This window comes from Phalacrocorax aristotelis, chromosome 16, assembly GCF_949628215.1.
Source record: "Phalacrocorax aristotelis chromosome 16, bGulAri2.1, whole genome shotgun sequence".
Classification (NCBI taxonomy): Eukaryota; Metazoa; Chordata; class Aves; order Suliformes; family Phalacrocoracidae; genus Phalacrocorax; species Phalacrocorax aristotelis.
Window position 1 is genome coordinate 6,535,028 of NC_134291.1, and position 22,838 is coordinate 6,557,865.

The 22,838-nt window shown below is 64.9% G+C and overlaps 3 protein-coding genes across 6 annotated transcripts; 1 reads left to right on the plus strand and 2 right to left on the minus strand.

The window, feature by feature from the left end:
• Positions 1–2,223: 2,223 nt before the first annotated feature.
• ACTG1 (actin gamma 1) lies at positions 2,224–6,835 on the minus strand. 2 transcript variants are annotated; one of them, XM_075111688.1, is made up of 7 exons: positions 6,632–6,835; positions 5,166–5,323; positions 4,637–4,769; positions 4,306–4,545; positions 3,569–4,007; positions 3,272–3,453; positions 2,224–3,170 (listed from the first exon to the last, which is right to left on the minus strand). In XM_075111688.1, exons 3-7 carry the CDS (start codon positions 4,757–4,759, stop codon positions 3,027–3,029), a joined length of 1,128 nt encoding a protein of 375 aa, XP_074967789.1. In that variant the 5' UTR covers positions 4,760–4,769; positions 5,166–5,323; positions 6,632–6,835; the 3' UTR covers positions 2,224–3,026. The 2 variants fall into 2 exon arrangements, with proteins under 2 accessions (XP_074967789.1, XP_074967790.1); XM_075111689.1 differs by lacking the exon at positions 6,632–6,835 and adding an exon at positions 6,079–6,166.
• A 2,863-nt stretch (positions 6,836–9,698) lies between these two features.
• FSCN2 (fascin actin-bundling protein 2, retinal) lies at positions 9,699–12,994 on the plus strand. 2 transcript variants are annotated; one of them, XM_075111013.1, is made up of 5 exons: positions 9,796–10,718; positions 11,891–12,047; positions 12,151–12,272; positions 12,351–12,518; positions 12,607–12,994. In XM_075111013.1, exons 1-5 carry the CDS (start codon positions 9,896–9,898, stop codon positions 12,810–12,812), a joined length of 1,476 nt encoding a protein of 491 aa, XP_074967114.1. In that variant the 5' UTR covers positions 9,796–9,895; the 3' UTR covers positions 12,813–12,994. The 2 variants fall into 2 exon arrangements, with proteins under 2 accessions (XP_074967115.1, XP_074967114.1); XM_075111014.1 differs by having other exon boundaries at positions 9,699–10,718; positions 12,151–12,518; positions 12,607–12,948.
• Positions 12,995–13,441: 447 nt separating this feature from the next.
• On the minus strand, positions 13,442–22,824 carry FAAP100 (FA core complex associated protein 100). Of its 2 annotated transcripts, XM_075111599.1 has the most exons (10): positions 22,741–22,824; positions 22,157–22,347; positions 21,089–21,207; positions 19,776–20,749; positions 18,419–18,569; positions 16,914–17,704; positions 16,362–16,498; positions 15,006–15,122; positions 14,377–14,463; positions 13,442–14,237 (listed from the first exon to the last, which is right to left on the minus strand). In XM_075111599.1, the coding sequence occupies exons 2-10, from the start codon at positions 22,319–22,321 to the stop codon at positions 14,112–14,114; spliced, it is 2,667 nt and encodes an 888-aa protein (XP_074967700.1). In that variant the 5' UTR covers positions 22,322–22,347; positions 22,741–22,824; the 3' UTR covers positions 13,442–14,111. The 2 variants fall into 2 exon arrangements, with proteins under 2 accessions (XP_074967700.1, XP_074967701.1); XM_075111600.1 differs by lacking the exon at positions 22,741–22,824 and having other exon boundaries at positions 22,157–22,448.
• Positions 22,825–22,838: the final 14 nt, after the last annotated feature.

Below are 22,838 nucleotides of genomic sequence, written 5' to 3' on the forward strand. Positions count from 1 at the left end.
GGGCAGGGGTGCGGGCAGGGGGTGCGGGCAGGGGTGCGGGCGGGGGTGCGGGCAGGGGGTGCGGGCGGGGGTGCGGGCAGGGGTGCGGGCAGGGGGTGCGGGCAGGGCACAGGCAGGAGGAAGCTCCGGCCCTTCCCCAACAGCGGGGGGGGGGAAGGGCAGAGCGCTCCCACCCCACGTGGGGACTGACGGACAGGCAGAGATCGCACGCCATTGGTCGCGCCGCAGCCAACCAGAGGCTGTCGGGATGCGGAGCCCGGCACCCATTGGCTGGCGGGGAGCCCTTTTGTTCTCACCACCCGGGTGCCGTTAACCCTTTCCCTCCCGCCGGCAGCTGCGGGGGGGCGGGGCGGGGGTAGGTACAGGGGTGCGGGGGTGCTGGAGTGTAAGGGAGCGGGGGGCGTGCAGGAGGGGCTGCGGGGGGCTGCAGGGACCCGGGGGGGGGGCGGTGTAAGGGGGGCGGGTGGGGGGCCCGAGTGGGGTCCTTCCTGCCCCGCCCCGGGCCCGGGGAGCTCTGGCACTCCTCCCACGGACCCGCCCCCGGTCCCTGCCAGTGTCCCCCAGGGCCCCCCACGGACCCCCCGTTTCCCCAGAGCCCTGCCCGGCCCGGGCCCCGCGGAGCTGAGGCCGCGCAAACTCGCGTCGTGCGGCGGAGCGGCGGGGCGGTGCTGCCCCCTGGCGGCCGCCCCGGGCCAGGGCGCGACCGACCTACGGGGATGGGGGCGGGGGGGGGGGGGTGTGGATGGACAGCCGGACAGAAGGACGGCAGGATGGACGGACGGATGGTGGGCAGACGGGTGGGCAAATGGAGGGACAGGCAGGTGGGCGCCTGGAGGGATGGACAGACGGACAAATGGGCAGATGCGGGGAAGGATGGACAGACGGACGGATGTAGGGAGGGATGGACAGATTGGTGCAGGGCTGGAAGGATGGCTGGACAGCCGTCTGCAGGGCGGGACAGACAGATGGACAGGCAGACAGGTGCAGGGAGGCATGGGCAGACAGATGGGTGCAGGGAGAGCCGGACGGATGGACAGACAGACGGGCAGACAGCTGGGTGGGGTGCTGGCAGGGGCTGCGCTGGCCAGTTGGTGCCGCAGATTGGGTGGCCCCGGGAGACTCATCCTGCACTGGGCGGGGGGGGACCGCAGGGACCCACCTCCCGCGCTGGGCCTGATCCCGGCCCAGGCTGCGTCATCACAGCACCAGGCCCAGCCGTGTCCCCCCTGCCCCCCCGAGGGGTGCACACCGGCACCCCGCCTTCCCCCGCACCCCCAGATCAGCAGAGGGACGACAGTGACCCCCACACCGCAGCCCTGCGGTCACCGCGTGCGTCCCCTCCGCGCGGTGCCAGGGGGCTGCGGCTCAGCCGAGGCCTACGCGGGGGGCCTGGTGCCAAAGGGCTCCGAAGGCCTGGGTGCAGACAAGGACAACTGGGGACGCTTTGGGGACAGCCGTGGTACCATGGGACACGCCGGGAGGCTGGCACGGCACGGCACCACAGACCCGGTGCAGCACCCGCAGCCAGCGGCCTTGCGGCACAGTGACGCCCAAGCTGGCTGCACACCCCTTGCCCCGGTGACGGAGTGACACTGTCCCCCACGGCAGTGGCGGTCACCCGTCATGCCCGCTGTCACCCGCTCCCCTGGGGACGCAGCTGTGGGTCCACACAAGCCTGTGTCCACCCCAAGTGTCCCCACAGCTTTGTCCCTGGAGCAAACCGCACCTGCCACGATGGACACCGCGCACTTCAGTCTGCGCCGGTGAACAGGATGGGAGGAAGAGCGCAGGCCTGGCTGGAGCCCCCTGTGCCAGGGCTGCAGGTGCTGGGGAAGGGGGGGGAAGCAGAGGCCAGCCGTGGGCACAGAACCAGCACCAGGACACAGCCACCCACGCCCAGCTGCACCCTACGGCCGATGGGCCATGGAAGGCTCCAGCACGTGTCCCCTGGGAGCAACTTAGGACAGCAGGAACAGTGACGAGCGGAGCAGAGCCGACAAATTGCTACCTGACCAGAAGCTACTTAAATTCTTTAGAATTTAAAATGAGAGCACTGGCAATGCCCAGTTTTTGACAAAAATGTCAGGCCTGGAGCCTCCCACCCCCCACCCAGTGCAGTTTCTTCCACACCTGAACTGCTGTTTTTAACCCCAAAGCACCACCACAGCTCCCCCAGGGAGAGGAGCAGGGTGTACATCCCCACCCAGCACACAGAGCTCCAACTGGAGTTTACTGCAGCGCTTTTTTTATTTTCCTTACACAATGATGTGTTGTTGGGCATTACAATTTCTCAACTTTATAGGATGACTTACAAATTTTGGTTTCCTACCATCATGTGAAAACATTAAGGCAACGTACAAAAATCTTTACATAAATTAAACGATGCGTAAATTTACAGGTGTAAATGCAAAGTTTCAGCAACTCAAGTTGAGTAACTTCAGCCCCGTGATGTCAACTGGGATACGGGTGGGGAGGAAAATGAAGACTGGTTCGTAAGGCTCGGATGCGATATGTTTTCCCAACCTTGCTAGAACAGCAACAACAGAAGTGAATTCTCGATGGACTCCTACCAGCCTCTACAGGAAATCTGGAATACTCCACACTGGATGTACGGCACATCTGACCCCAAATACCCTGTACACACCGGTCCCAGCCCGGGGCGCGGGGAGACGGGCCGCTGTCAGTGTCAGGAGCCGCAGGCAGCCCAGCCAGGCGGGCTCTGCTCCGCAGCGAGGTGCCATACGGGCCCCGCAGCCAGGAGCCGCTTGGTACAGGGTATTTTGCTCAGGCGTACAGCGAGGGAACGGTCACTCGAGTAACAAGGTCAGATCAAGTGACAGCTCGACCATCCAGTGCTGACATTTTGTCTAAACATCAGGTAGAGACTTTCCAAGGGCAAGTTTCTTTTGAAAGAAGGCTTATTCCAGTTTTATGAGGCTAGCATGAGGTGTATAAATTTGCCTGGGCAAACATATACTAGTGAGACAACTCATGCAGCAGGCGCGGCGCACCTGCCAGCAGTCCATTTAGAAGCATTTACGGTGAACGATGGATGGGCCGGACTCATCGTACTCCTGCTTGCTGATCCACATCTGCTGGAAGGTGGAGAGCGAGGCCAGGATAGAGCCGCCGATCCAGACGGAGTATTTGCGCTCAGGCGGGGCAATGATCTGCGAGAAGAGAGCAGCAGTGTCAGAGCAGCCCGGCCTCCCCCTGGCAAGGGCTGGCAGCTACAGCTGCGTTGGCTGCAGGATGAGGGAGCATTTCTTACCTTGATCTTCATCGTGCTGGGCGCCAGGGCTGTGATCTCCTTCTGCATCCTGTCAGCAATGCCGGGGTACATGGTGGTGCCTCCAGACAGCACTGTGTTGGCATACAGATCCTTCCTGATGTCCACATCACACTTCATGATGGAGTTGAAAGTGGTCTCGTGAATGCCGCAGGACTCCATGCCTGGGGAGAAAGGAAGAAAAAGAGTTGCTGGCCCGTTGGCACCCATGGCAGCACCACATTCTGGTCACACCAACCCTATACCACAGAGGTGACCCAGGTCCTGGCCTGCACCTACCCAGGAAGGAGGGCTGGAAGAGGGCTTCTGGACACCTGAACCTCTCATTGCCGATGGTGATCACCTGGCCATCGGGCAGCTCATAGCTCTTCTCCAGGGAGGAGGAAGAAGCAGCAGTGGCCATTTCCTGCTCGAAGTCCAGGGCGACGTAGCAGAGCTTTTCCTTTATGTCACGGACAATTTCCCTTTCAGCTGTGGTGGTGAAGCTGTAGCCTCTTTCTGTCAGGATCTTCATGAGGTAGTCTGTCAGGTCACGGCCAGCCAAGTCCAGACGCAGGATGGCGTGGGGCAGAGCATAACCCTCGTAGATGGGCACAGTGTGGGTGACACCATCCCCAGAGTCCATAACAATACCAGTGGTACGACCGGAGGCATACAGGGACAGCACGGCCTGGATAGCCACGTACATGGCTGGGGTGTTGAAGGTCTCAAACATGATCTAAAAGGAGAAAAAAAAAAAAATCAATTAGTACCAAGTAATTAAGTAGGTCACTCGCACCCACATTAGAACACACATGCTAGCATGCAAAAAAATAAAAGTGTGTGAAGGAAAAAGCAAAGAACGCAGGCAGAAACACAAATGAAAGAAACCTGAGGCGTCAGGGAAGAAATGCCAGGAGTACAGAACCCTGAAAATGTCGGGAGAAAGAAAAGACAAACTCAGGTTTAAGATGCCATGACCGAAGGAGGTTTGTGAATAAGACGAAGGTAAGGGGCGGCCACCCGAGTGATGATACCTGCGTCATCTTCTCTCTGTTGGCCTTGGGGTTCAGGGGAGCCTCTGTGAGCAGCACAGGGTGCTCCTCGGGAGCCACGCGCAGCTCGTTGTAGAAGGTGTGGTGCCAGATTTTCTCCATGTCATCCCAGTTGGTGACGATACCGTGCTCGATGGGGTACTTCAGGGTGAGGATCCCCCTCTTGCTCTGGGCCTCATCCCCCACGTAGCTGTCCTTCTGCCCCATGCCCACCATGACGCCCTGGGAAGCCAAGGGTGAGTCAGCGCCGGCTCGGCGGCAGCACCGCCCCGGCCCGCCCTCCCCTCCCCTCCCTCCTCTTCCTCCCGCCTACCTGGTGCCGGGGGCGCCCTACGATGGAGGGGAAGACGGCGCGGGGGGCGTCGTCCCCGGCGAAACCGGCCTTGCACATGCCGGAGCCGTTGTCGATGACGAGGGCGGCGATTTCCTCTTCCATGGCGGAGGCTCTGCGGTGGAGGGGCGGCCCGGTCAGCGCACCCGCCCCGGGGTGCCCCGTGTGCATGTGTTCATCCCCCCGCCCGGCACAGACACCAGCACCCCACCCTTTCCCGCCTCTCGCCGTTTGAATCTCCCGCGCCCTGACGTCACCCGCCGCCGCCACCAATAGCGCCGCGCTTCCCCCCCCCCCCCCAAGCAGCCCGTTCAAGAGGGCGAGACCATTCTACACAGCCGGGGGGGGGGGGGGGGGCGTGGGGAGAACGGGACCCACCACACATGCACACAAGGGGACACCGCCACAGCCCACCCCGGCCAGGACCAAACCCGCCACCCCCCCGGGGCCGTGGGAGAAGGGGGCGGTGGGGGCCACGCCCCCGCGGCCGCCGGTGCGGCGGTGCCGGTACCTGTGCGGGGGAAGCTGCTGTCGGCGCTGAGGGAGACGGTGCCGCCTGGTTTGCTGCCGCCGGCTGAGTGAGACCGTCCGTCTCCCAGCCCCGCGCTTTTATACCCAGGGGGCGAGGGCCCCACCCACCCGGCCGAGAACATCGCCATATATGGAGATCTTTCAGAAACAAGCGTTCTCATTGGTTGGCGCTCACCCGGCCACGTGGGGTGGCTGCCGGGCTGCCCCCGCCCCGCGGCACCCCGGAACCTGCATGGGGCGAGGTGGTGGGGGGGGGGGGGGCGGCGGCGACCCCAGGCCCCGATGGGGACCCCCCCCGGTGGGCACCCCCCTGTGGGGACCCCCGGTAGCACCGCCGGCACCCCCGGGCACCCTCCGCTTTCCCCCTGGTAGCGCCGGGGCCTCGCCGGGCCCGGCCCCGCACCCCAAAGGTAGCACCGTGCCCCCCCGCCCCCCCCCCCCGCCCGGGGCAGCACCGGGCACCCCTCGGGCAGCACGTGCACAGCCTCGGGCAGCACGTGCACCCCTCGGGCAGCACGTTCACCTCACCCACTCCAGGTGCACCCCACTTGACCGTGCGTGCACCCCACCCACGGTACCCCGGTACCCCCACCTGCTACACTGGGCACCCCCACCTGCTGCACCCCCACTCGCAGCACCGAAACCCCCAGCACCTGGCACCCCCCTCGCAGCACCGGTCACCCCACTGGGCCAAGCACACCTGGCACCCACTGCCCCACTGGCAGCACCTCCCAGCCCTCGGGCAGTGCTGAGCACCCCGGCTTGCCCCTGGCTGCACCCCAAACTACACCAGCGCTGCCTCCCCGGGATCCCCCCACACCTCCAGCAGCGCTGCGCCCCCATCGCACCCCCATAGGTAACCTCACATATCCTATGGGTTACGTGCTGCGCACCGGCGTGTGCAACCCATGGTGCATAAGCACCCCCTGACCAGCTGTGCTCCTGCCAGCACCTATAGGCAGGCCGTGCCTCCGGTGCAGCGCTGTGCAACCTGCAGGCAGCACCCCGCACCCCGCAGGCAGCACCCCGCACCCCGCAGGCAGCACCCCGCGCCCTGCAGACAGCACCCCACAGGCAGCACCCCAGCAGCACCAGCCCACCTGCAGCACCACACAGCAAGCACCAGACACCCCAAAATGCTCTGCCTGAGCTTCAGTGCTGCCACACACCCCACTAATGGTGCTGACATGCCACAGACAGTGCTGTGCACCCCGCAGACAGTGTCCCCCGTGGGCACCACCTGCTGCACGGCCCCACCCAGAGCGTCTCCCCAGGGAGACCCCCACCAGCCCCGCTGGCACCCCTGCTCCGGCAGCACCTGCCAGCCTGGGGCCTTCCTTGTGCACCACGTCCCCCTGCTTCATCAGGGGGTGCCACAGGGTGTGCACCCCAAAACGCTGCTGGGTGCCATGGGCAAGGATCACACCAGCACGCCCTGTCGGATACCTGTGTGCCGTGCTGGAGACCCCCGCACGGTGCCAGATAGCCACGTGCCATGTCAGGTAGCCACATGCTATGCCGGATACCTTCACGCCATGCCGGCAGCCCGCACACCGGCTGCCCAGCGCAGCTCCCATGCCCCCAGCCCCTCCGTGCCGGTCGGGCGCATGGAGGTGGCAGCTGCCGGCCTCGCCATCACCCGCATCTGTGCCAGGAGCAGCCGGCAGCGGAAACTCGCCGTCTTCCGAGAGATTCCCAGCACCGCTTGGGGACGAAACGCCACACGCTCAGGCCTTCCCTGGCAGGGCCCGGTGCTGCCTGCAGCTGAGCCTGGGCGGGCATCACGGAGGGGTGGCAGCAGGCCGGGGGTGCCAGGGTGCAGGATGGGGTGGTGCCGGGTGGGTGGCAGAGGGATGGGGAGACCCGCATGGGTCCTGGCACAGCCTGAGTGGGGTCTCGCGTCCCCATGCCAGCGCCGAGAGGCCGGCCTGGCTCAGCGTCCCTACAGGCCGCGGGGGGCTCAGGCTGGTGGCCAGGTGGGCACCAGCACCTCGGGCTGGGAGTCTGGCTCTAGGGGGGGCTGCGCAGGTGACAACCACATCCCGCACTCCCCATCCAGGGATGCGGGGACCAGCAGGACCCCCCACTCGGGCATACAGCATCAGAGCTCCCCCGCTTGCCGGTGATTCAGGAACCCCTGGTGGGGGATGCAGACACTGTGGGGGGGTCCCGGGCAGGAAACACTGGGGGGACAAACGTGATGCTGCGGGGACGGATGGGGGGGGGGCCCGGGGCGGTGCCGGGTCCCTGCCCCGCTCCTTCCTCCTGCCCAAAGAAGGCAGCCCCGGTGAGTAAGGGCGGGCAGGGCAGGCAGGGCCGGGCAGGGCAGGCAGGGCAGGCAGGGCCGGCAGGGCCGGGGCGGGCACAGGCAGCGCGTCCCGGCCGTATTAGGAGCGATCGGGCCGGTGGCAGCGGGATGCCCGGCCCCGACACCGCCCCGCGTCGCCGCGGGGACCTTCGCCCGGGACGGGAGGAGAAGGAGGAGAAGGAGGAGGAGGAAGGAGCCCCGCCCCTCCCCGCTGCCCGTCGCCGCGGTGATGCGGGTGTGTCGTGTGTTCCCGTCCCGTCCCCCCCCCCCGCCGCCTGTGCGCAGCCTCTGTCGCCCTGGTGACACACAGTCATCGTCCCCTCCCGTCGCCATGGTGACACACACACAGAGTCATCGTCCCCTCCCGTCGCCATGGTGACGGCCGGGTGTTGGCGCGGGGAGGGTTGATGGGGTGGGGTCCCCAGGGGATACGGCCGGGCACCGGCACCCACCACCCCAATACCCCTCCCGACCCCCTCCCCATCCCCAACCCTGGCCCTGAACCCAGCTCCATCTCGACCCCCCCCCCATTCCCCACCCCAACCCCTCCTTCCAACCCCCTGGGCTGTCAGGGTACGGCTCAGCCCCCCCTCCACCCCCCAGTCCCCCACCAGGGCTGGGACCCTCCTGGCTCGAGGCTGGGGGGCTCCCCCGGCCGGGCAGCCCAGCACCCCACATCCCTCCCAGGAAGGGTGTTGGATGGAAACCAGGGTGGGGTCACCCACCCCGGCCCCCCGTGATACCCGGGCAGGAGAGGGCTGTCACAAGCATGTCGGGTCTCAGAAGCTACCCCATCGGGGAGTGGGGCTGGGAGGCAGAGCGGAGAGGGGTCTGGCTGTCCCTAAGCCTGGGGGATGCAGGGACAGGCTGTGGCTGTGGGCAGGGCCCAGGCGGCCCCCCCCCGGATGGGAACCTGACCCCTGCTGGGGGGACACGGCTGGGCCGGCTTGTATAAATACAGCTCCCAGCTCCCCTGCCAGGCAGGTGCCGGTGTGCACCAACCAGGAGTCGGCACTGGTGTCCTGCCAGGCCCCGGGGAGCCCACATCCCCCTCAGCCCACCCCAGCTCCCTGGACCCCCCCAGTCCCTGCTGGACCCTGACCCACTTATCCGCCCCCCTCCCCAGCCTGAAAGCTGACCTCTATCCGTCTCTGCAGGGGTCAGTTACACCGTGCCACGGCTCGGGTATCGCTGTGTCTGGGGGGCCGCAGCACCTCCCTGGCGCGGAAAGAGAGAGCCCGGCCATGAAAAAGTCATGAGGCAACCAATCCCCAGGACCTATTTTCGGGAACAATAACTGGGTGCTGTGCTGACACCGGAGCTGCGGGGCCGGGGGCAAGGCGGCAGCAGGAGCCATCATGGCCGGGGCTTAGCTGCGGCGCAGCAGCATCACCGGTGCATGGCTGGTCACCGGTGCAGAGCTGGCACTGGGTGTCTGAGGGCTTTGGGGCGCAGGCAGTGGCAGGGCCTTGTGCCAGCATGGACAGAGCCCGTCCCTGCCCGTCCCCAGGTCTCTGTGGTGGAGCGCGGCTGAGGCCAGGCATCCATGTGGCTGCCCTTGCCCCGACCAGGGGTCCTCTGCACCCATGTCCCCTCTTGTTCCCTCCCAAGGCAGCGCAGACATACTGCTGTCATGAGCTTTAGGCGGTCTCAGCCCTGTGGAACTGAGGCCCCCTCACCCCAGGTGCTGGGGGATCCCAGCCATTGCCCCACTGGGCCGGGGTGGGTGGGTGGGCAGCCATGACCCCGATCCACAGCTGCAGGAGGGATTTGGGGCCACAGGACAGATGGAGCCAGGGGCCCCAAAGTAGGATAAAAGGTTTAAACTAATCAAAATGCCTGGCTAATTGGTAAGGCGCTTAGGGGCTGGCTGGGAGGTGGCGCCGCTGGAGGTGACCTGCTGCTGAATCAGAGGGGCCGGTAACCTTAGCCTGCTGGGAACGGATACACCGGCCCGTACCCGGATCAGGTTCCCACCCAAGTTTTCCACCCGTGGCTCTGCAGCGGGACGGGCGAGAGCCGGGGCCGTGGTGGCGGAGGGCGACAGCGCAGCCGTGCGCCCCAAGGAGCCGTCCGGGGGCTGCTGCGGTCCCTCCTCGCCCGGGGTCTCAGAGAAAGCCCTGCTGTAGGTTACGGCTACCCTGGTGCCTGCTGCAATCTGGCCAGACTTTGTAATCCTACCTGTGGCTAATTAAACGGGCCGTGGCCCCCGGCCCACCCCTGGCACCCCCCCGCTGTGCCGAGCCGTGCCGAGCCACCCTGTGGGGCCAGTGCGGCAGCGGCGCTGGGGCAGTGCAGACGTCCCCGTGGGCACAGCCGGCCGGCCCCGCCGTGACGCCTGGGCTCGGCAGGGCCGGGGAGCCCCTGCCGGCCCCCTGGGGGCCGCCCCACGCCAGCAGAAGATGCCAACGAATGGGATCCACCAGGTCCTGAAGATCCAGTTTGGGCTGATCAACTGCGAGAGCCGGTACTTGACAGCGGAGAGTTTTGGCTACAAGGTGAACGCTTCGGCGCCCAGCCTGAAGCGCAAGCAGATCTGGACGCTGGAGCAGGATGAAGCCGACAGCTCCGTCGTCTTCCTCAAGAGCCACCTGGGCCGGTACCTGGGTGCCGACAAGGACGGGAAGGTGCGGTGCGAGGCTGAACAGCCGGGCCGGGATGAACGCTTCAGCATCATCACCCAGTCGGACGGGCGCTGGGCGCTGCAGTCGGCCCCACACCGGCGTTTCTTCGGGGGTCGGGAGGATCGGCTCTCCTGCTTTGCCCCCAGCGTGACGGAGGGCGAGCTTTGGACCGTGCACTTGGCCATGCACCCCCAGGCCAACCTGCTGAGTGTCAGCCGCCGCCGCTACGCCCATCTCAGCGCCCATGAGGATGAAATCGCCACCGACAGCAACCTCCCGTGGGGGGTGGACGCCCTCATCACCCTCTGCTTCCAGGACAAGAAGTACAGCCTGCGCACTGCCGACGAGCGATACCTGCGCTGCGATGGCACGCTGGTGTCCGAGCCCGGCGCTGGCACTGGCTACACCCTTGAGTTCAAGGCGGGCAAGTTGGCTTTCAAAGACTGCGATGGCAAATACCTGGCACCCACAGGGCCCACCGGCACCCTCAAGTCTGGCCGCAGCTCCAAGCCGGGCAAAGACGAACTCTTCGACCTGGAGGAGAGCCACCCCCAGGTGGTCTTCACTGCGGCCAACGGCAGATATGTCTCCATACGGCAGGGTAAGGGCTGCCTGCACCCCGCTGCCTGCTCCCTGTCCGGCTCGGGAGCCCTGGCTGCCCCAAGGGGATCCCCGGGGACTGGTTCAGCTGAAAGCACCCACAGCCGTGAAGGGTTCCACAGGAACACCCCTGGGACCCCCACCACGGGAGGAGACCCTACAGTAACAGCAACACTGTGGCCAGTGGGGCCAGCGTGGGAGCAGCAGTGGGGCTGTGCGGGGCTCCGTGGGTGTGTGTGTGCGTGTGTGTGTGCGTGTGTGCGTGCATGCAGGGCTCCATGGGTGTGCACAGGGGTGTGTGTGCATGCAGGGCTCTGTGGGCGTGCCTAGGGGTGCGTGTGTGTGCATGTGCAGGGCTCTGTGCGTGTGCACAGGCCGGTGAATGTGCAGGGCTCTGTGGGTGTGCACAGGCAGGTGCATGTGCAGGGCTCCGTGGGTGTGTACAGGGTTGTGCGTGAGCAGGGCTCTATACAGTACCTGCAGGTGTATGCATTTGTGTGTTGAGCTCACACATGTTTGTGCACGGACAACGTGCACAGGGCTCTTCCAGCACAGTGTGTTTGCACGTGCACGGCTCTGCAGTGCTGCACGCATGCACATACGTGTAAAGCTCAGCAGCATGGGCACACGTGGGGGTCTTTGCAGTGTCATGCGTGTGCAGGGCTCTGTGCAGCCGTGGGGGTACGCGTGTGCATTTACACACACAGCTCTGTGTGCGTGCTCTCCTGGCGTGGGGCTCAGCCTGGCAGCCCAGGGCAGGCAGGAGGGGCTGGGCAGAGCCATGCCCACAGCCAGACCCCACAGCAGGGAGCTGGGCATGGTCTGTGGGATGGGAGCACAGCCTGCAGAGCCCACGGGGGTCCCGCTCATCTGGGAAGCGGTGGCTGTGCCGTGCCCCCGGCTGCCCCAGCGTCCCCGCGGACACCAGGAACCCACCTGCCCCTGTGCCAAGCGGCTTAGGGCCAGGTGACGGTGGCAGGCAGGCTATAAATAGGGGGTTTGTGCGCCGCAGCGCTAACCAGATGGATGCAGTGGCAATCAGATTAACCAGCCCAATTAGCGTGATTGTTTGCAGGAGGATTTACCACTGCTGGGGAGGGACCGGGGGAGGGAGAGCGCAGCCGCGGCTCCTCAGCACACGTGGCCAGAGCCGACGGCTGCTCCCGCCTGCAGGCGTCAACGTCTCGGCAAACCAGGACGAGGAGCTAAACCATGAGACCTTCCAGCTCCAGATCGACCGCGACACCAACAAATGCAGCCTGCACACCAACACCGGCAGCTACTGGACCCTTGTGGCCCACGGGGGCATCCAGGCCGTGGCCACTGAAGTGTGAGTGCGGCCATGCCGTGGGGCTCTGGGGGGGGGGCCAGGGAAGGGGGTCTTGGGGGGGGGGGGTAGGCTGCCCAGGCTCACGCTCATCCTCTGCCGCCAGCGCTGCCAACACTATGTTCGACATTGAGTGGCGCGGGCGGCGGGTGGCCCTGCGTGCCAGCAACGGCCGGTACGTCTGCACTAAGAGGAATGGGCAGCTGGCAGCTGTTAGCGATGCCGTGGGTAAGTGCCAGGGGTCAGTGGGGGGATCCCGGCCTTGGTCCCCCACCCCAGGGTGCTCAGGGCCAGGCTCCCACGCAGGGGAGGATGAGGAATTCACCCTGAAGCTGATCAACCGCCCGATGCTGGTGCTGCGGGGTGAGCATGGCTTCGTCTGCTACCACCGTGGCTCGAACCTGCTCGACTCCAACCGCTCTGTCTACGATGTCTTCCACATCAGCTTCAGCGACGGCGCCTACCAGATCCGAGGTGGGTGATGAGTGGGGAGCTACCAGGGCTGGAGGGCTGCCAGTGGTCCAGCCAGACCCTGCTGATGGCCCCTGGGGACTCTCTGCAGGCCAGGGGGGCAAGTTCTGGTACGTGGCGAGCAGTGGGTCAGTATGCAGCGATGGGGAGCTCTCTGAGGATTTTTTCTTCGAGTTCCGGGAGCGGGGACGCGTCGCCATCAAAGGGAAGAATGGCCGGTACCTACGCGGGGACCCGGCTGGCACCCTGCGTGCCGACAGTGAGTCCGTGCTGCGAGCCACGCTCTGGGAGTACTGACCCACCTGGCACCAGCCCTCCGCTGTGGTGTCCCCCAGCCCGCCCCACTCTCGGGCTGGCCAGGGGCACCAGCTCCCCACAGGCAGAGGATGGTGGTGGAGCTGGAGGTGGCACCATCCACGGCAGCTGTGTCCCAACCCCCTGAGACTCTTGGCATTAAAGTCAGTTTGGATCACACAGGGGCAGCGCCTCGTCTTCCTTCGCCTCTCACAGCACCCGAGGGGTGCTCAGGTGAAGTGCCAGGATCCCCCCACATCCCCCTCCCCCTGCCCAGCCTGGGGCCTGTAACCCAAGGGCTGCCCTGTGGAAGCCCCCACACCCAGGAAAGGGCTGATCCTCCCTGGGCATCCTGGCTCCACCACAGCTCTAGGATGCAGGGGCTGGGGGTGCCACTCAGGCAGCTGGGGATTGGGGCTCGGCAAAGCAAACCTGCTGTGGGCAGGATCCTGAGGGGCTGTGCAGGGAGCCAGAGCTTGGAGGGGCTGGGATGCTCATGGACCCTCTGCCAGGCTGGGGGAGCAGGAGGGAGCTGCAGCCTGGCAGTGGGCTGTGGGGGTGGCAGTGGCAGCCCCCCAGGGAGCTGGTAGGGCCCTGCTGGGAGATGGAAAGGAAAAGAGACGGGCACTCGCTGAGCGGCACGATCGTTTTCATGGCAGACGACAGATTTACAGACACTGGAGCAGTGCGGGGAAGGACTGGGCCAAAACACGCTGCACCACCACAGAAATACAAGATCATTTATAGAAACAACGGGGGAGCGGAAAACCCCCTCCCCTGCCCAGCAGAAAAATGGGGCTCCCCCGGGCGGGTGCCCGCTGGGCACCCTGGCACAGCACCCTGTTTGTCCTGATCCTGAAAGGCAAGGCGGCACGGGGGCACAGCCCACAGCTGGCACGGCGTGGTGGCCACCGGGAGAGCACTAAACTACCACGGCTAGAACGATCTACAAGACAGCACAACCCCGGGGGCTGCCCGCCGGCATGGCCAGGCTGGGGCGGGGGGCGGCAGGGCCGGGCCGGGCCAGCCCAGAAGCCCCTGCTCTACCGCCGGGCGGCTCTTGGGAAGACACCGCCGGAGCCCCGCAACCCTCCGGTGCTGCCGACAACACGACCACGAAACACGTACACACACACACCCCCCACCCGGACCATCGCCGCGGCCTCCCTGCCCTCGCCGCCAGCCCACCCACCCGGGCCCGCTCCTCCTCCGGTGGGGGTCTCTCCCTGCCGCTGGCCCGGCGGACACCCACCCCGGCCAGCAGGGCTCGGGGCCCCCGGGACACGCTGGCCAGCCCCCTGCTCACAGGAGAACAAGGCTGGGGTTGCGTAGCTGCCTGTAGATGTGCAGGAGTTTCTCTGCCAACGCAGCTCCATCCTCGCCAAGGGGCAGCCGGTCTCGCAGGGTCTGCGCTTCCTTCAGCAGCATCTGCACAAGGGAGATGGAGGTTGAGTGATGCGCCTCGGCTCGGGGCTGCGGCGGGGGGTCCCAATGGCGTGCACCCCATGGGGAGGGGACCAGGGCATGGTGGGCACCCGTTGCCCCCTAGCGTGGGCTTGTGGCTCACCTCGTGGTTGGCCTGGATCTGGCGCAGGTACTGCATGCGGAGGTCGGGGGGCCCCGAGCCCTGTGCTGCCTGCTCCAGCACCAGCGCCTGCGGGGAGCGGAGAGCTCTGCTGGGGAGGATGCTGGGAGAGCCGGCTGCGGCAGCACCCAGCCCCGGGGAGCCCCGACTGCAACTCCAGGCAGGGGGCAGGTCTCCACCTGGCAGCTGCGCTGGCCTGCTCTCCCCAGGCCTGGCACTGTGCTTGCCGGTGCCGAAGCACCTCTGGGAAGGCTGCCAGCCCCCACGCACCGCAGGGGCCCTGCTCCATTTAGCTGCCAAACTGACCAGGGCGTGTTCCTGGGGCAGACAGCGGGCACTTCCCACAGCTCCACAGCCCAAATGCCCAGAGCCAAGGCTGGGACTTGGGAAGGGAGTAGGGTCTGTGATGATCCCCCTCCCCAGCCCTGCCAGAGGCCAGGCCATGCAGGGTTGTCTGCCACACGGTGGTGCCAGAGAAACCCTCCCAGAGTGCCCGGCTGCACCCCCTGGCTTTAGCCTCGGGGTTCTGGCTTCCTTAGGATCCCTGCTGTCCCCCAGGACCATGTCCGCTGGGGCCAGCGGCAGAGCCCTGCGGCAGCGGCCGAGCATACCTGGATACGCCGGATGACGGCATGGTGCATCCTGCACATGTCGGCCAGGGATGGGCTCTCCATCAGGATCTCCACGGCCTGGATGGGGCCCGCTGGACTGAGGTCGTTCATGGCCACCTGCGACAGCAAACACATCCTCACTGAAATCATCACCCGCACAATGGGGACAAGGGCAGCCCCAGGACAACTCCCCGTGGGTGCCGGGCTCCCCAGGAGGCCCTCCTCCCCTGCCCCTACTCCTCCAACCCATTTGCTCTCCAGCCTGGTGCAGGCAAATGCAGCAGAGGCACTGCCAGCCCAGGCAGGTGCCTCTGACCCCTCACCCAGCCCCTCTGAGGGGCATTTGCCCATGGCCCAGCCCTGGTGGCCATCAGGCCCAGGAGAGCTCTCACCTGTTCCCCTAACCCCGGCCTGGAGTGGCAGCAGAGGTGGGTACCACTGCCAGGAGACCGGCTGCTGGTCTCACCCAGTGCTGCTGGGGGTGAGCGGATGCCCGTTCCCTGATGAGATGCAAGCTGCCACCCCAGCGGATTTAATTTGTCAGGCTTAGCCCAAGGAGAATTAACGCCATCACTAATCACATCGGCGATATTAGTGCTCTGAAGCGTGACTCAACCCGAGCCAGGTCACTGCCAGCACAGGCGGCTGGGCCCCTCGGCACGGGGTCAGCTAGCTGTGGCGGGAGAGCTCGGCAGCAATTAGTATTTTTCCTTTGCGCTTAGAAGAGGATTTTTTGCATTTAAAGGGGGACGAGCTGCAGATCAGATTTACACCCCGAATCCAGCCACATTCTTCTCTCACTTTGCAGAGCCAGCAAAGCGCAGCCCGACAAAGCAGCAGGGAAAGCCCATTCCTTCCTGCAGCCAAGCCCAACGCCAGGTTGGGGCACAGTGAATGTCCGAGGTTATTGCATCTCAGTGGGGCTGGGCAAGAGTTGGGCAGGAGCAGGAACCACACCGCTCCAGTGAAAAGGCAGTGGGAAAGGGCCCACGAGGATCCTGTGGATCAGCAAAGGGATGCTGGGAGGGGAGGGGGCATCTGCCTTTGCCTTCACAAGGCCAGCCTGCTGCACAGGGACATAGCGGCAGCAGGGAAATGAGAACATCTGGGGGACACATACCCGCCCAGAGAGGGAGGAAAGCAGCTACAGCCAGTGGGAAGTCCCAGGCTGGGAGAAGGGGGATCAGCAACGGAGCCTGTCCAGCCCAGCACACAAGTCCCAGCCCCACAGCGTGAGCAGCCAGCAGGCTCCACACAGCACCCAGCTCCCTGGCACAAGTGAGGGCTGTGGGATGGAGCCAGCTCTATGGGATGGGGGCATGGGAAGTTTCCCTGCAGGGCTAACCCATTCCTTGCCTCTCGGATGAGCAGCTGCACCTCGCCTCCATCCGGTGCTGCACCGCGCACTGATGCCACCTCCCTGCTGCTCAGCGCCTCGGCCCCGGCGTTCTCAGCCAGCAGCCAGCGCAGCGTGGCACAGCTCAGTGGGACATCTGGGGATGAAAGGAGAGAAAGCAGAGCTTGTTACGCTGATGAACACCATCCCTGTGGCTCAGCAGCCCCGCTCAGGCCAGAGTGGCACAGGACGGAGCGGTGTGTGCCTGGTGCAGCCCCTGCGAGGCCAGGGCTGGTGCTGGGGCATTCCCCTCCCTGCTGAGACAAGCCGAGCTCGGTCATGCAACTGCCATTGCGTTCACAGGCCAGCCCATGAGCAAATGCCGGGGTGGTGACTGCGTGGGGTCACGCAGCCCTCCTTGCCCAAGGAAGGGTCTGGTGACCGTCCCAGCCTGCACGCACGAGCTGTGACAGTGCCATCCTGGCCTCTCCTGAGGTGGCCACAAGCTGGGATGCACGCACCTCTCGGAGATACTCCAGGAGCTCCCGGGATACTCCTCTCTAGGGACCCACCTGAGCCAGAGGTATTCAGTGCATTTTTCAGCAGCTCCGAGGACACCCTGATGGACGCTGCCGAGGGGGGCAGGTTTCCCTCTCCTGGGGCGTGTGGCAGCTCGCTGGCTTTCACCCCCTTGGGTTCAGTCTGCTCCTGGGATACTTTGAGGAAGGTCTCCACAGGGTCTGGGGGGGCAGGGGGGGCAGCCACTGGCGGGGAGGAATCTGGCTCGGGGGTGGTGCTCTCGAAACGGAGGCACTGGAGCATGTCAATGGTGCATTCGCTCAGGGGCAGGCAGATCCCCTCTCTGTCCGGGGAGAGGATGGGCGAGTCGTCTGGCAGGAGGTCATCCAGGGCCTCAGAGGATTCAGAGCCGCTGCCCAAAATATCCCGTAAACTGTAGTAGAGGGCACAGGAGATGGTCAGAGGCAGATCCAGCTTGGTGTCTGCAGCGGAGCTGAGGGGCAGTGTCAGCTCCCTCTTGTTCCCGGGGAGGAGCTGGTTGATGGGGAAGGTGAAGGTGGTGGCCGAATCCACAGACTCCTCCTCTAAGGCACAGGGGCTGGCCAGAAGCTGAACACAGAGGGTCCAGCCCTCCTCCAGGCTGTACTCGCTGCAGTTCTCCAGCAGACAGGAGATGGTGATGGTATCTTGGAGCAGGAGGCAGCTCCAGTTGGCAGTGACAGTGCAAGCAATGGGCTTCTGGCCTTCTTGGCTGGACAGCAAAGCTGCACTCACGTTCATCACCTGGTTCAGGCTGGCCAGGGCTCGGTTCTTCTGGTCCACCGCCTTCTTCAGGAAGGAAACTCTGCAAGGATAAAGTGTTGGCACTGAAATAGCAGGAGGGATGGCAGCCAGGACGCCAGGTCAGTGATGGAGGTGTGGCAGAGGCCAGCACCAAAGGCTGCTGCATGAAGGGCGCTGTGCCACCGCAGCAGACGAGCCCAGCATCCCCTGGCACGAGCCTGGCACCCTGAGCCACCCTAGGAACTCCCCAGCTCCCTCTCCAAGGCAGCCAGGATCCACGCTGCCTGCAGGGCCGCCCTGCCCACAAGCCCCCATCAGCTGAGCTGAGCTTGGGAAGCAGCTCCGGCCAGCCAGACGCCAGGGATCACCCTGCAAAGAGAGGGGAACTCGTCTACGTCCCCTCCCGACACGCAGACGGCTGTGGAGGCCAGAGGCACGTGCCTGCCCTGCCTGTTACCACAGACTTGGCAAGCACGGCAGGGTGTCTGGGAGCGCCTGGCACCCTGCCTCTCCCACCTTCTGCCACCGAGGCTGTAAACACCAGCCCGCCCGCAGCGCTGGAGCCGGCAGGGCTGCCCTTAAACACTATTTTTATCCTATCAAGGTCGAGCGGGCTTCCCAGCCAGGCTCCTGCACTCTGGAAAGGTAAACGTTGGAGCGGTTGCTGCCAGAGACCTCATGGCCAATGCACAAAAACCCAGCTCGGTGCCCACAAACCCAGCAGCTTGCAGAGTAAGAGCGTGAGCACGCGGCGCCGAGCAGCCCTGCCCTTTACCTCTCTGAGGTGTTGCCTATCCCAGACAGCAGCTCCTTAATCCTCCGGCCGACCTCAGCAGGCGTCAGCTCCACGTCAGTGTCCTCAGGGCTGCATAAGTCACAGGTCATGAGGCGGCCTTTGGCAGACAAGGCCAGCAGCTCCGATTCACCTGCGGTCAGAGACGGGGGCAGGTCAGGCAACAAGCAGCAGCACGGGGGTGGCTGGGAAGGCAGCCAGGGCTTCCCCGATGGCTAGAGGGTGGATGCAGGGGGACAGGGGAGCGCAGGACGGGACTGCCTGCCCCAAAATAGCAGGAGATGGAGATTCTGCCTCTGTCTGCAGAGGGGTATGACGGAGACAGGACACGGACCATGACAGCACACCCACCTTGCACGCAGCTCCCCGAGAAGGGGCCATCCCACAGAGGGAAATGTTCCCCTTCCGCCTGCCCTGCCCCCACGGCTCCTGATTGCTGACAGCCCTGCTGCCCCAGCCATGTTTCCCAGAGCTGGCTGCCCCCAAGCCAAGGCCAGCAGCAGCTGAGGGAGGCACCGGGGGGTTCTGCAGCACCCCGGGAGCCAGTGCTGCCATGCAGGGTCCCTGGCAGCGAGATGCATGCAGCTCTGTGGGCAGCGAGCAGGGCCAGGCACAGGCAGGGCTGCCTGCCTTGCCCTCACCTGGGTGCCCCAGGAGCCTCTCCTCGCTCATCTGCCTGTTCTAGCCCCGTTTGCTCCTTGTGCTTCCTGTGCAAGAGACTCGGTTACGGCTACAGAATACTTTCCCCCCAGTCTAGGCCCTCTACTCCTTTCCTCCACTGCCAAGGGCAAGCACCACACCTTGCTCTGCGCCCCGGCTGTGGTCAGGCACCGCGCGCTGCCCTTGCTGGAGCCGGGAGGTTGGCACCCAAGCTGTGGGGCTGGAAAGCGCACCGCGTGCAGGCTCCGAGCAGCCGTGCAGGAGCCCTCGGTCCCGACAGCAGCATGCCTGAACCCTGCTTTCTGGAGTGAGCCTCACCCCAGCTCGCCTGGGGCTCGCCGCAGGCTGTCCTCTGTGCGAGGAGCACAAGGGGACAGGGAGCGCTGCTGTGAGCATCCCATGGAAACCTGAGCGGACCGGCTGCTTCCTGCGACGCCGAGCAAAGAGGAACCATGAGCGGGCAGGGAAGAGCCGGAGCTGCGAGCACGCCTCGTGTTCAGCCCGAGTCAGCATGCTCGACAGAAACGACTTACAAAAACGAGGGGAGTCAACAAGAACTGATGGAGGACGGAGCCCAATCTGGACTGTAAGGAGGGGTGGAGACGTACAGGCCGGAATAGGCAGCTATCCTGCCCTGCTCCACCCCAAGACCCAGCGCACGCCCCACTGCCGGCAGTACCTTCTGATGCCCGAGAAGACAAGGAAAGAGCCACAACGCTACAGATACTTAAACTGGCCGGAGACAGGACGGGAGGCAGGACGCCGGTGCAGCTCTCCGCGTCCTCGGGGTCAGAGGAATCACCGACCCAGTCGAGGTCGACAGCAGAGATGTCCGAGTGTGTGCTGTAATACATTCGGCTGCCGCTGCCACAGGCGGCGCAGAGAATGGGCCCACGCAAGTAGTACTCCCTGAGCTCCGGTACCGTCGCCTCCTCCCTCTGATCTGCCTTGACAGCCACCATCTTCCCGTAGTGGCCCACGGCCACCACGCAGTCACAGCCAGTGTCTCCAAAGAGCTGCTCGTCCTCGGCATCCTCTGCTGCCCTCCGCTCCGTTCTCAAGGCCCCAATGAAGACTATGGGCTCTTCCAAATGATGGAGGATCTTCACAGGGGGGTCTTGGTTTGAAACGTCATGGCAGCCGTCAACAGGTGGTGAAGAGCTGAGGGCTTTCAGTGGCACAGAGCAGAGCTGTCCATCTGGGAAGCCGCAGAGGATCATAGGAGACTCCAGCATGGCAGCGTCAATCCCAAAGAGCAGGCTGAAGAGGGGCTCTTCCAGCACGAAGCCCCCTGAGCACCACAGCCCCTCCCCTGACCCCATGGTGCCGGGGGAGGACGCACAGCACAGGACGGGCAGGAAGCGGGAGGGTGGGCCGTCCCCCTCATCCCCCTCACTCCCAGGCTGGGGGCCAGGGCAGAAGCCCACCTCGCTGACCTGCCGGTACTGGGGACTCTCCTGCTCAGGGTGTGGAAGCTCGTGCAGTTTCATCCACCATTTGCTGTGAGCCTGGGACAAGGTGATGACGAAGGTGTTTAACAGAGTAAACATGCACAGGCTGGAGTCTGGGAAGATGCAGGCGTCTGACTCCACAGGGAAGACGCCGGAAGGGCAATTGCTTTCTTGGCCGTCGCCATCCGTCTGCTCCATTAACCTTCAAGCAAACAGGGAAGAGCTCTCAGCCAAGCCGTGGGGCGAAGCCAGCACTTCCCTTGGCCGCCTCTTACCCTGGCCCTCAGAAACAAGCTCCCTGCAGCACAGCTTTTAGCGTCTGCTGCAAGAGCGACGATCTGAAGAGAGCCAGAGCTTCAAACCACGTAACGCTTCCCATGCCTGGGGGAGTACAGGCGGGGAGAGGGCAGTGGCAGAAGCCAGGGGCTGGCCAAGGACCAACATGCCACCCCAGCCCCAAGATGCAGCCCAGGGACTCAGGCTGATAGCACAGGGCTGGCCAAGGCCAGGCTCGTGTCCCTGGGGGCGACAGCCAGCTCACCTGCTCTGCTGGTCCAGGGAGATGCAGTAAATGCCGCTGTGGGCACAGAGGATGTAAAGCTGCCGGGGCTGAGGCAGCAGCTCCACGTGCCACACCTGGTCAGGGCACCGGTACACAGCCTGGGTGGAAAAGCAGAAAGAAATGTCACCTTCCTATGGTACCCACGGGCAGGCGGCAAGGACAGGGCTGCTTGCAGCAGGCATGAGTGCAGAGGGAGCTACAGTGGCCACGCTGCTGGCCCAGGCAGAGCCCTGCTCACCCGCACCCGTGTGGGGGAAGAAAGAAACCGCTCGCTGGGCAATGCTCCTTCCTGGGCAACCCCAAATTAAAGCAGTTATTTCCTGTAAATGCAGATTATAAGCAATTTCCAGGAATAAATCTATCAGGGCAGCGCATGGCTCATGGACCCAGCTGGGCCTTCCTGGGCTGGGGCAGCCACCCTCGGTGAAGAACCGGTAGGGGGTCAGGAGAGGGGCTGCGGGTAAGGAGGCAGCCTGTCACTCCCGCGCCCTGAGGGGAAGGAAAACAGCGATCAGAAAGCCGGTACATGATCTACTTTCCTGAGAAGGAGCGCAGTGTAGGAGGCAAACCCTGATATTACAGCGATGGCTTTCTTAGAAATGATAATAAGAACAAGTTAAAGAAAGAAGCTGTGTATAACTCAACACGACGACTGCTGTTAGTCACAGCAAAGACAATAGCGAAAACCCTTTGTAGGTGAGAAATGAAAGAGATGTCACTTTGCTCAGGGAGGGAAAAAAAAAAAGCACCTTTCTAGTTTAATTAAATGTTTGTCTTGCAAGTTCAGGAGAAGGGCCAGACGGGAGCACCCCCCACCCCCAGAAGGGGCCTCGGAGCCAGGTAAGGGGCTCTGGTGCTGCTCCTGAAGTTTGTTTGTGGATGGGGACCCCCACGGAGGGACCCCAGGAAGGATTCCAGCCCCAGACCGGGTGACATGACTGGTGTCCCCACAACCTTCACCCTTTTCCTGGGACACCAGCCCCAGAGCACCCTCCCAGCATAGGGGGAACGTGGGACGAAGCCCCCCCGCCCTGCCAGGCCACTCACCTTCAGCACCTTCCCCTCCTGGTCATAGACGTAGACGAACTCGCTGCCGTTGGAGAGGTAGATCTCGTTCTCGTGGCACAGCACCCGGGGCTTGCCCGCCACCAGCCCTCCCACCGGGCAGCAGAAGCCGGCCAGGTAGTCCACCCGATGGCCCACATGCGCCATGGTGCCGGGAGGGCGGCGGTGCCAGCCTGGGGGTGGGGGGACGGGGATCAGCGCCGGGGGGGGGGCGCCCACGCTGGGGCGGGCACCGAGGGGAGAGGGGATAGGTTCCCCCTGCAACACCCTGGGGTGCAGGATGGGCCCGGATCCCCCCCAACCACTGACAGCTCCAGACGTGCAGGAACCGGCGCCCACCCCCCCAACCCCCCACCCAGTCCCCGTGCAGCCCCACGGACCCCTCCCCCCCCACAGGCCCAAACCTCCCCACCCGAGCCCCATCCCCCTCACCAGGCATCAACCCCGTCCCCGCCACGCCCCACCCCAGACCCCCGGCCTCAGCCCCACACGCCCAGCCCCCCCCCCCCCTTCCCCACCTCAGTGCCCCCCCCCCCCCCGTCCCTTGCCGGTGGGGCTGCCAGTACCGGGCGGGGGGCGCGGGCGGCTCCGCTTTACGGCTGCGCGGCGGCCGCCGCAATGGGCGGGGAGTTTGCGACAGGCCGTAAAGCCGCTATGGGCCGGG

Coding starts and splice junctions, on each gene's coding strand:
- FAAP100 (XM_075111599.1), bottom strand. CDS start 22,321: ATGGCGCATGTGGGCCATCGGGTGGACTACCTGGCCGGCTTCTGCTGC. Junction 15,123..16,361: donor TGCAGCTGCTCATCCGAGAG/GCAAGGAATGGG, acceptor TTGCTGTCGCAG/GTGGCCATGAACGACCTCAG. Junction 14,464..15,005: donor CCGTCATCCGGCGTATCCAG/GTATGCTCGGCC, acceptor CGCTCCCCGCAG/GCGCTGGTGCTGGAGCAGGC.
- ACTG1 (XM_075111688.1), bottom strand. CDS start 4,759: ATGGAAGAGGAAATCGCCGCCCTCGTCATCGACAACGGCTCCGGCATG. Junction 4,008..4,305: donor ACAGAGAGAAGATGACGCAG/GTATCATCACTC, acceptor TTCTCCTTTTAG/ATCATGTTTGAGACCTTCAA. Junction 3,171..3,271: donor CCAGCACGATGAAGATCAAG/GTAAGAAATGCT, acceptor CTCTTCTCGCAG/ATCATTGCCCCGCCTGAGCG.
- FSCN2 (XM_075111014.1), top strand. CDS start 9,896: ATGCCAACGAATGGGATCCACCAGGTCCTGAAGATCCAGTTTGGGCTG. Junction 12,048..12,150: donor CAGGCCGTGGCCACTGAAGT/GTGAGTGCGGCC, acceptor CTCTGCCGCCAG/CGCTGCCAACACTATGTTCG. Junction 12,519..12,606: donor CGGCGCCTACCAGATCCGAG/GTGGGTGATGAG, acceptor GACTCTCTGCAG/GCCAGGGGGGCAAGTTCTGG.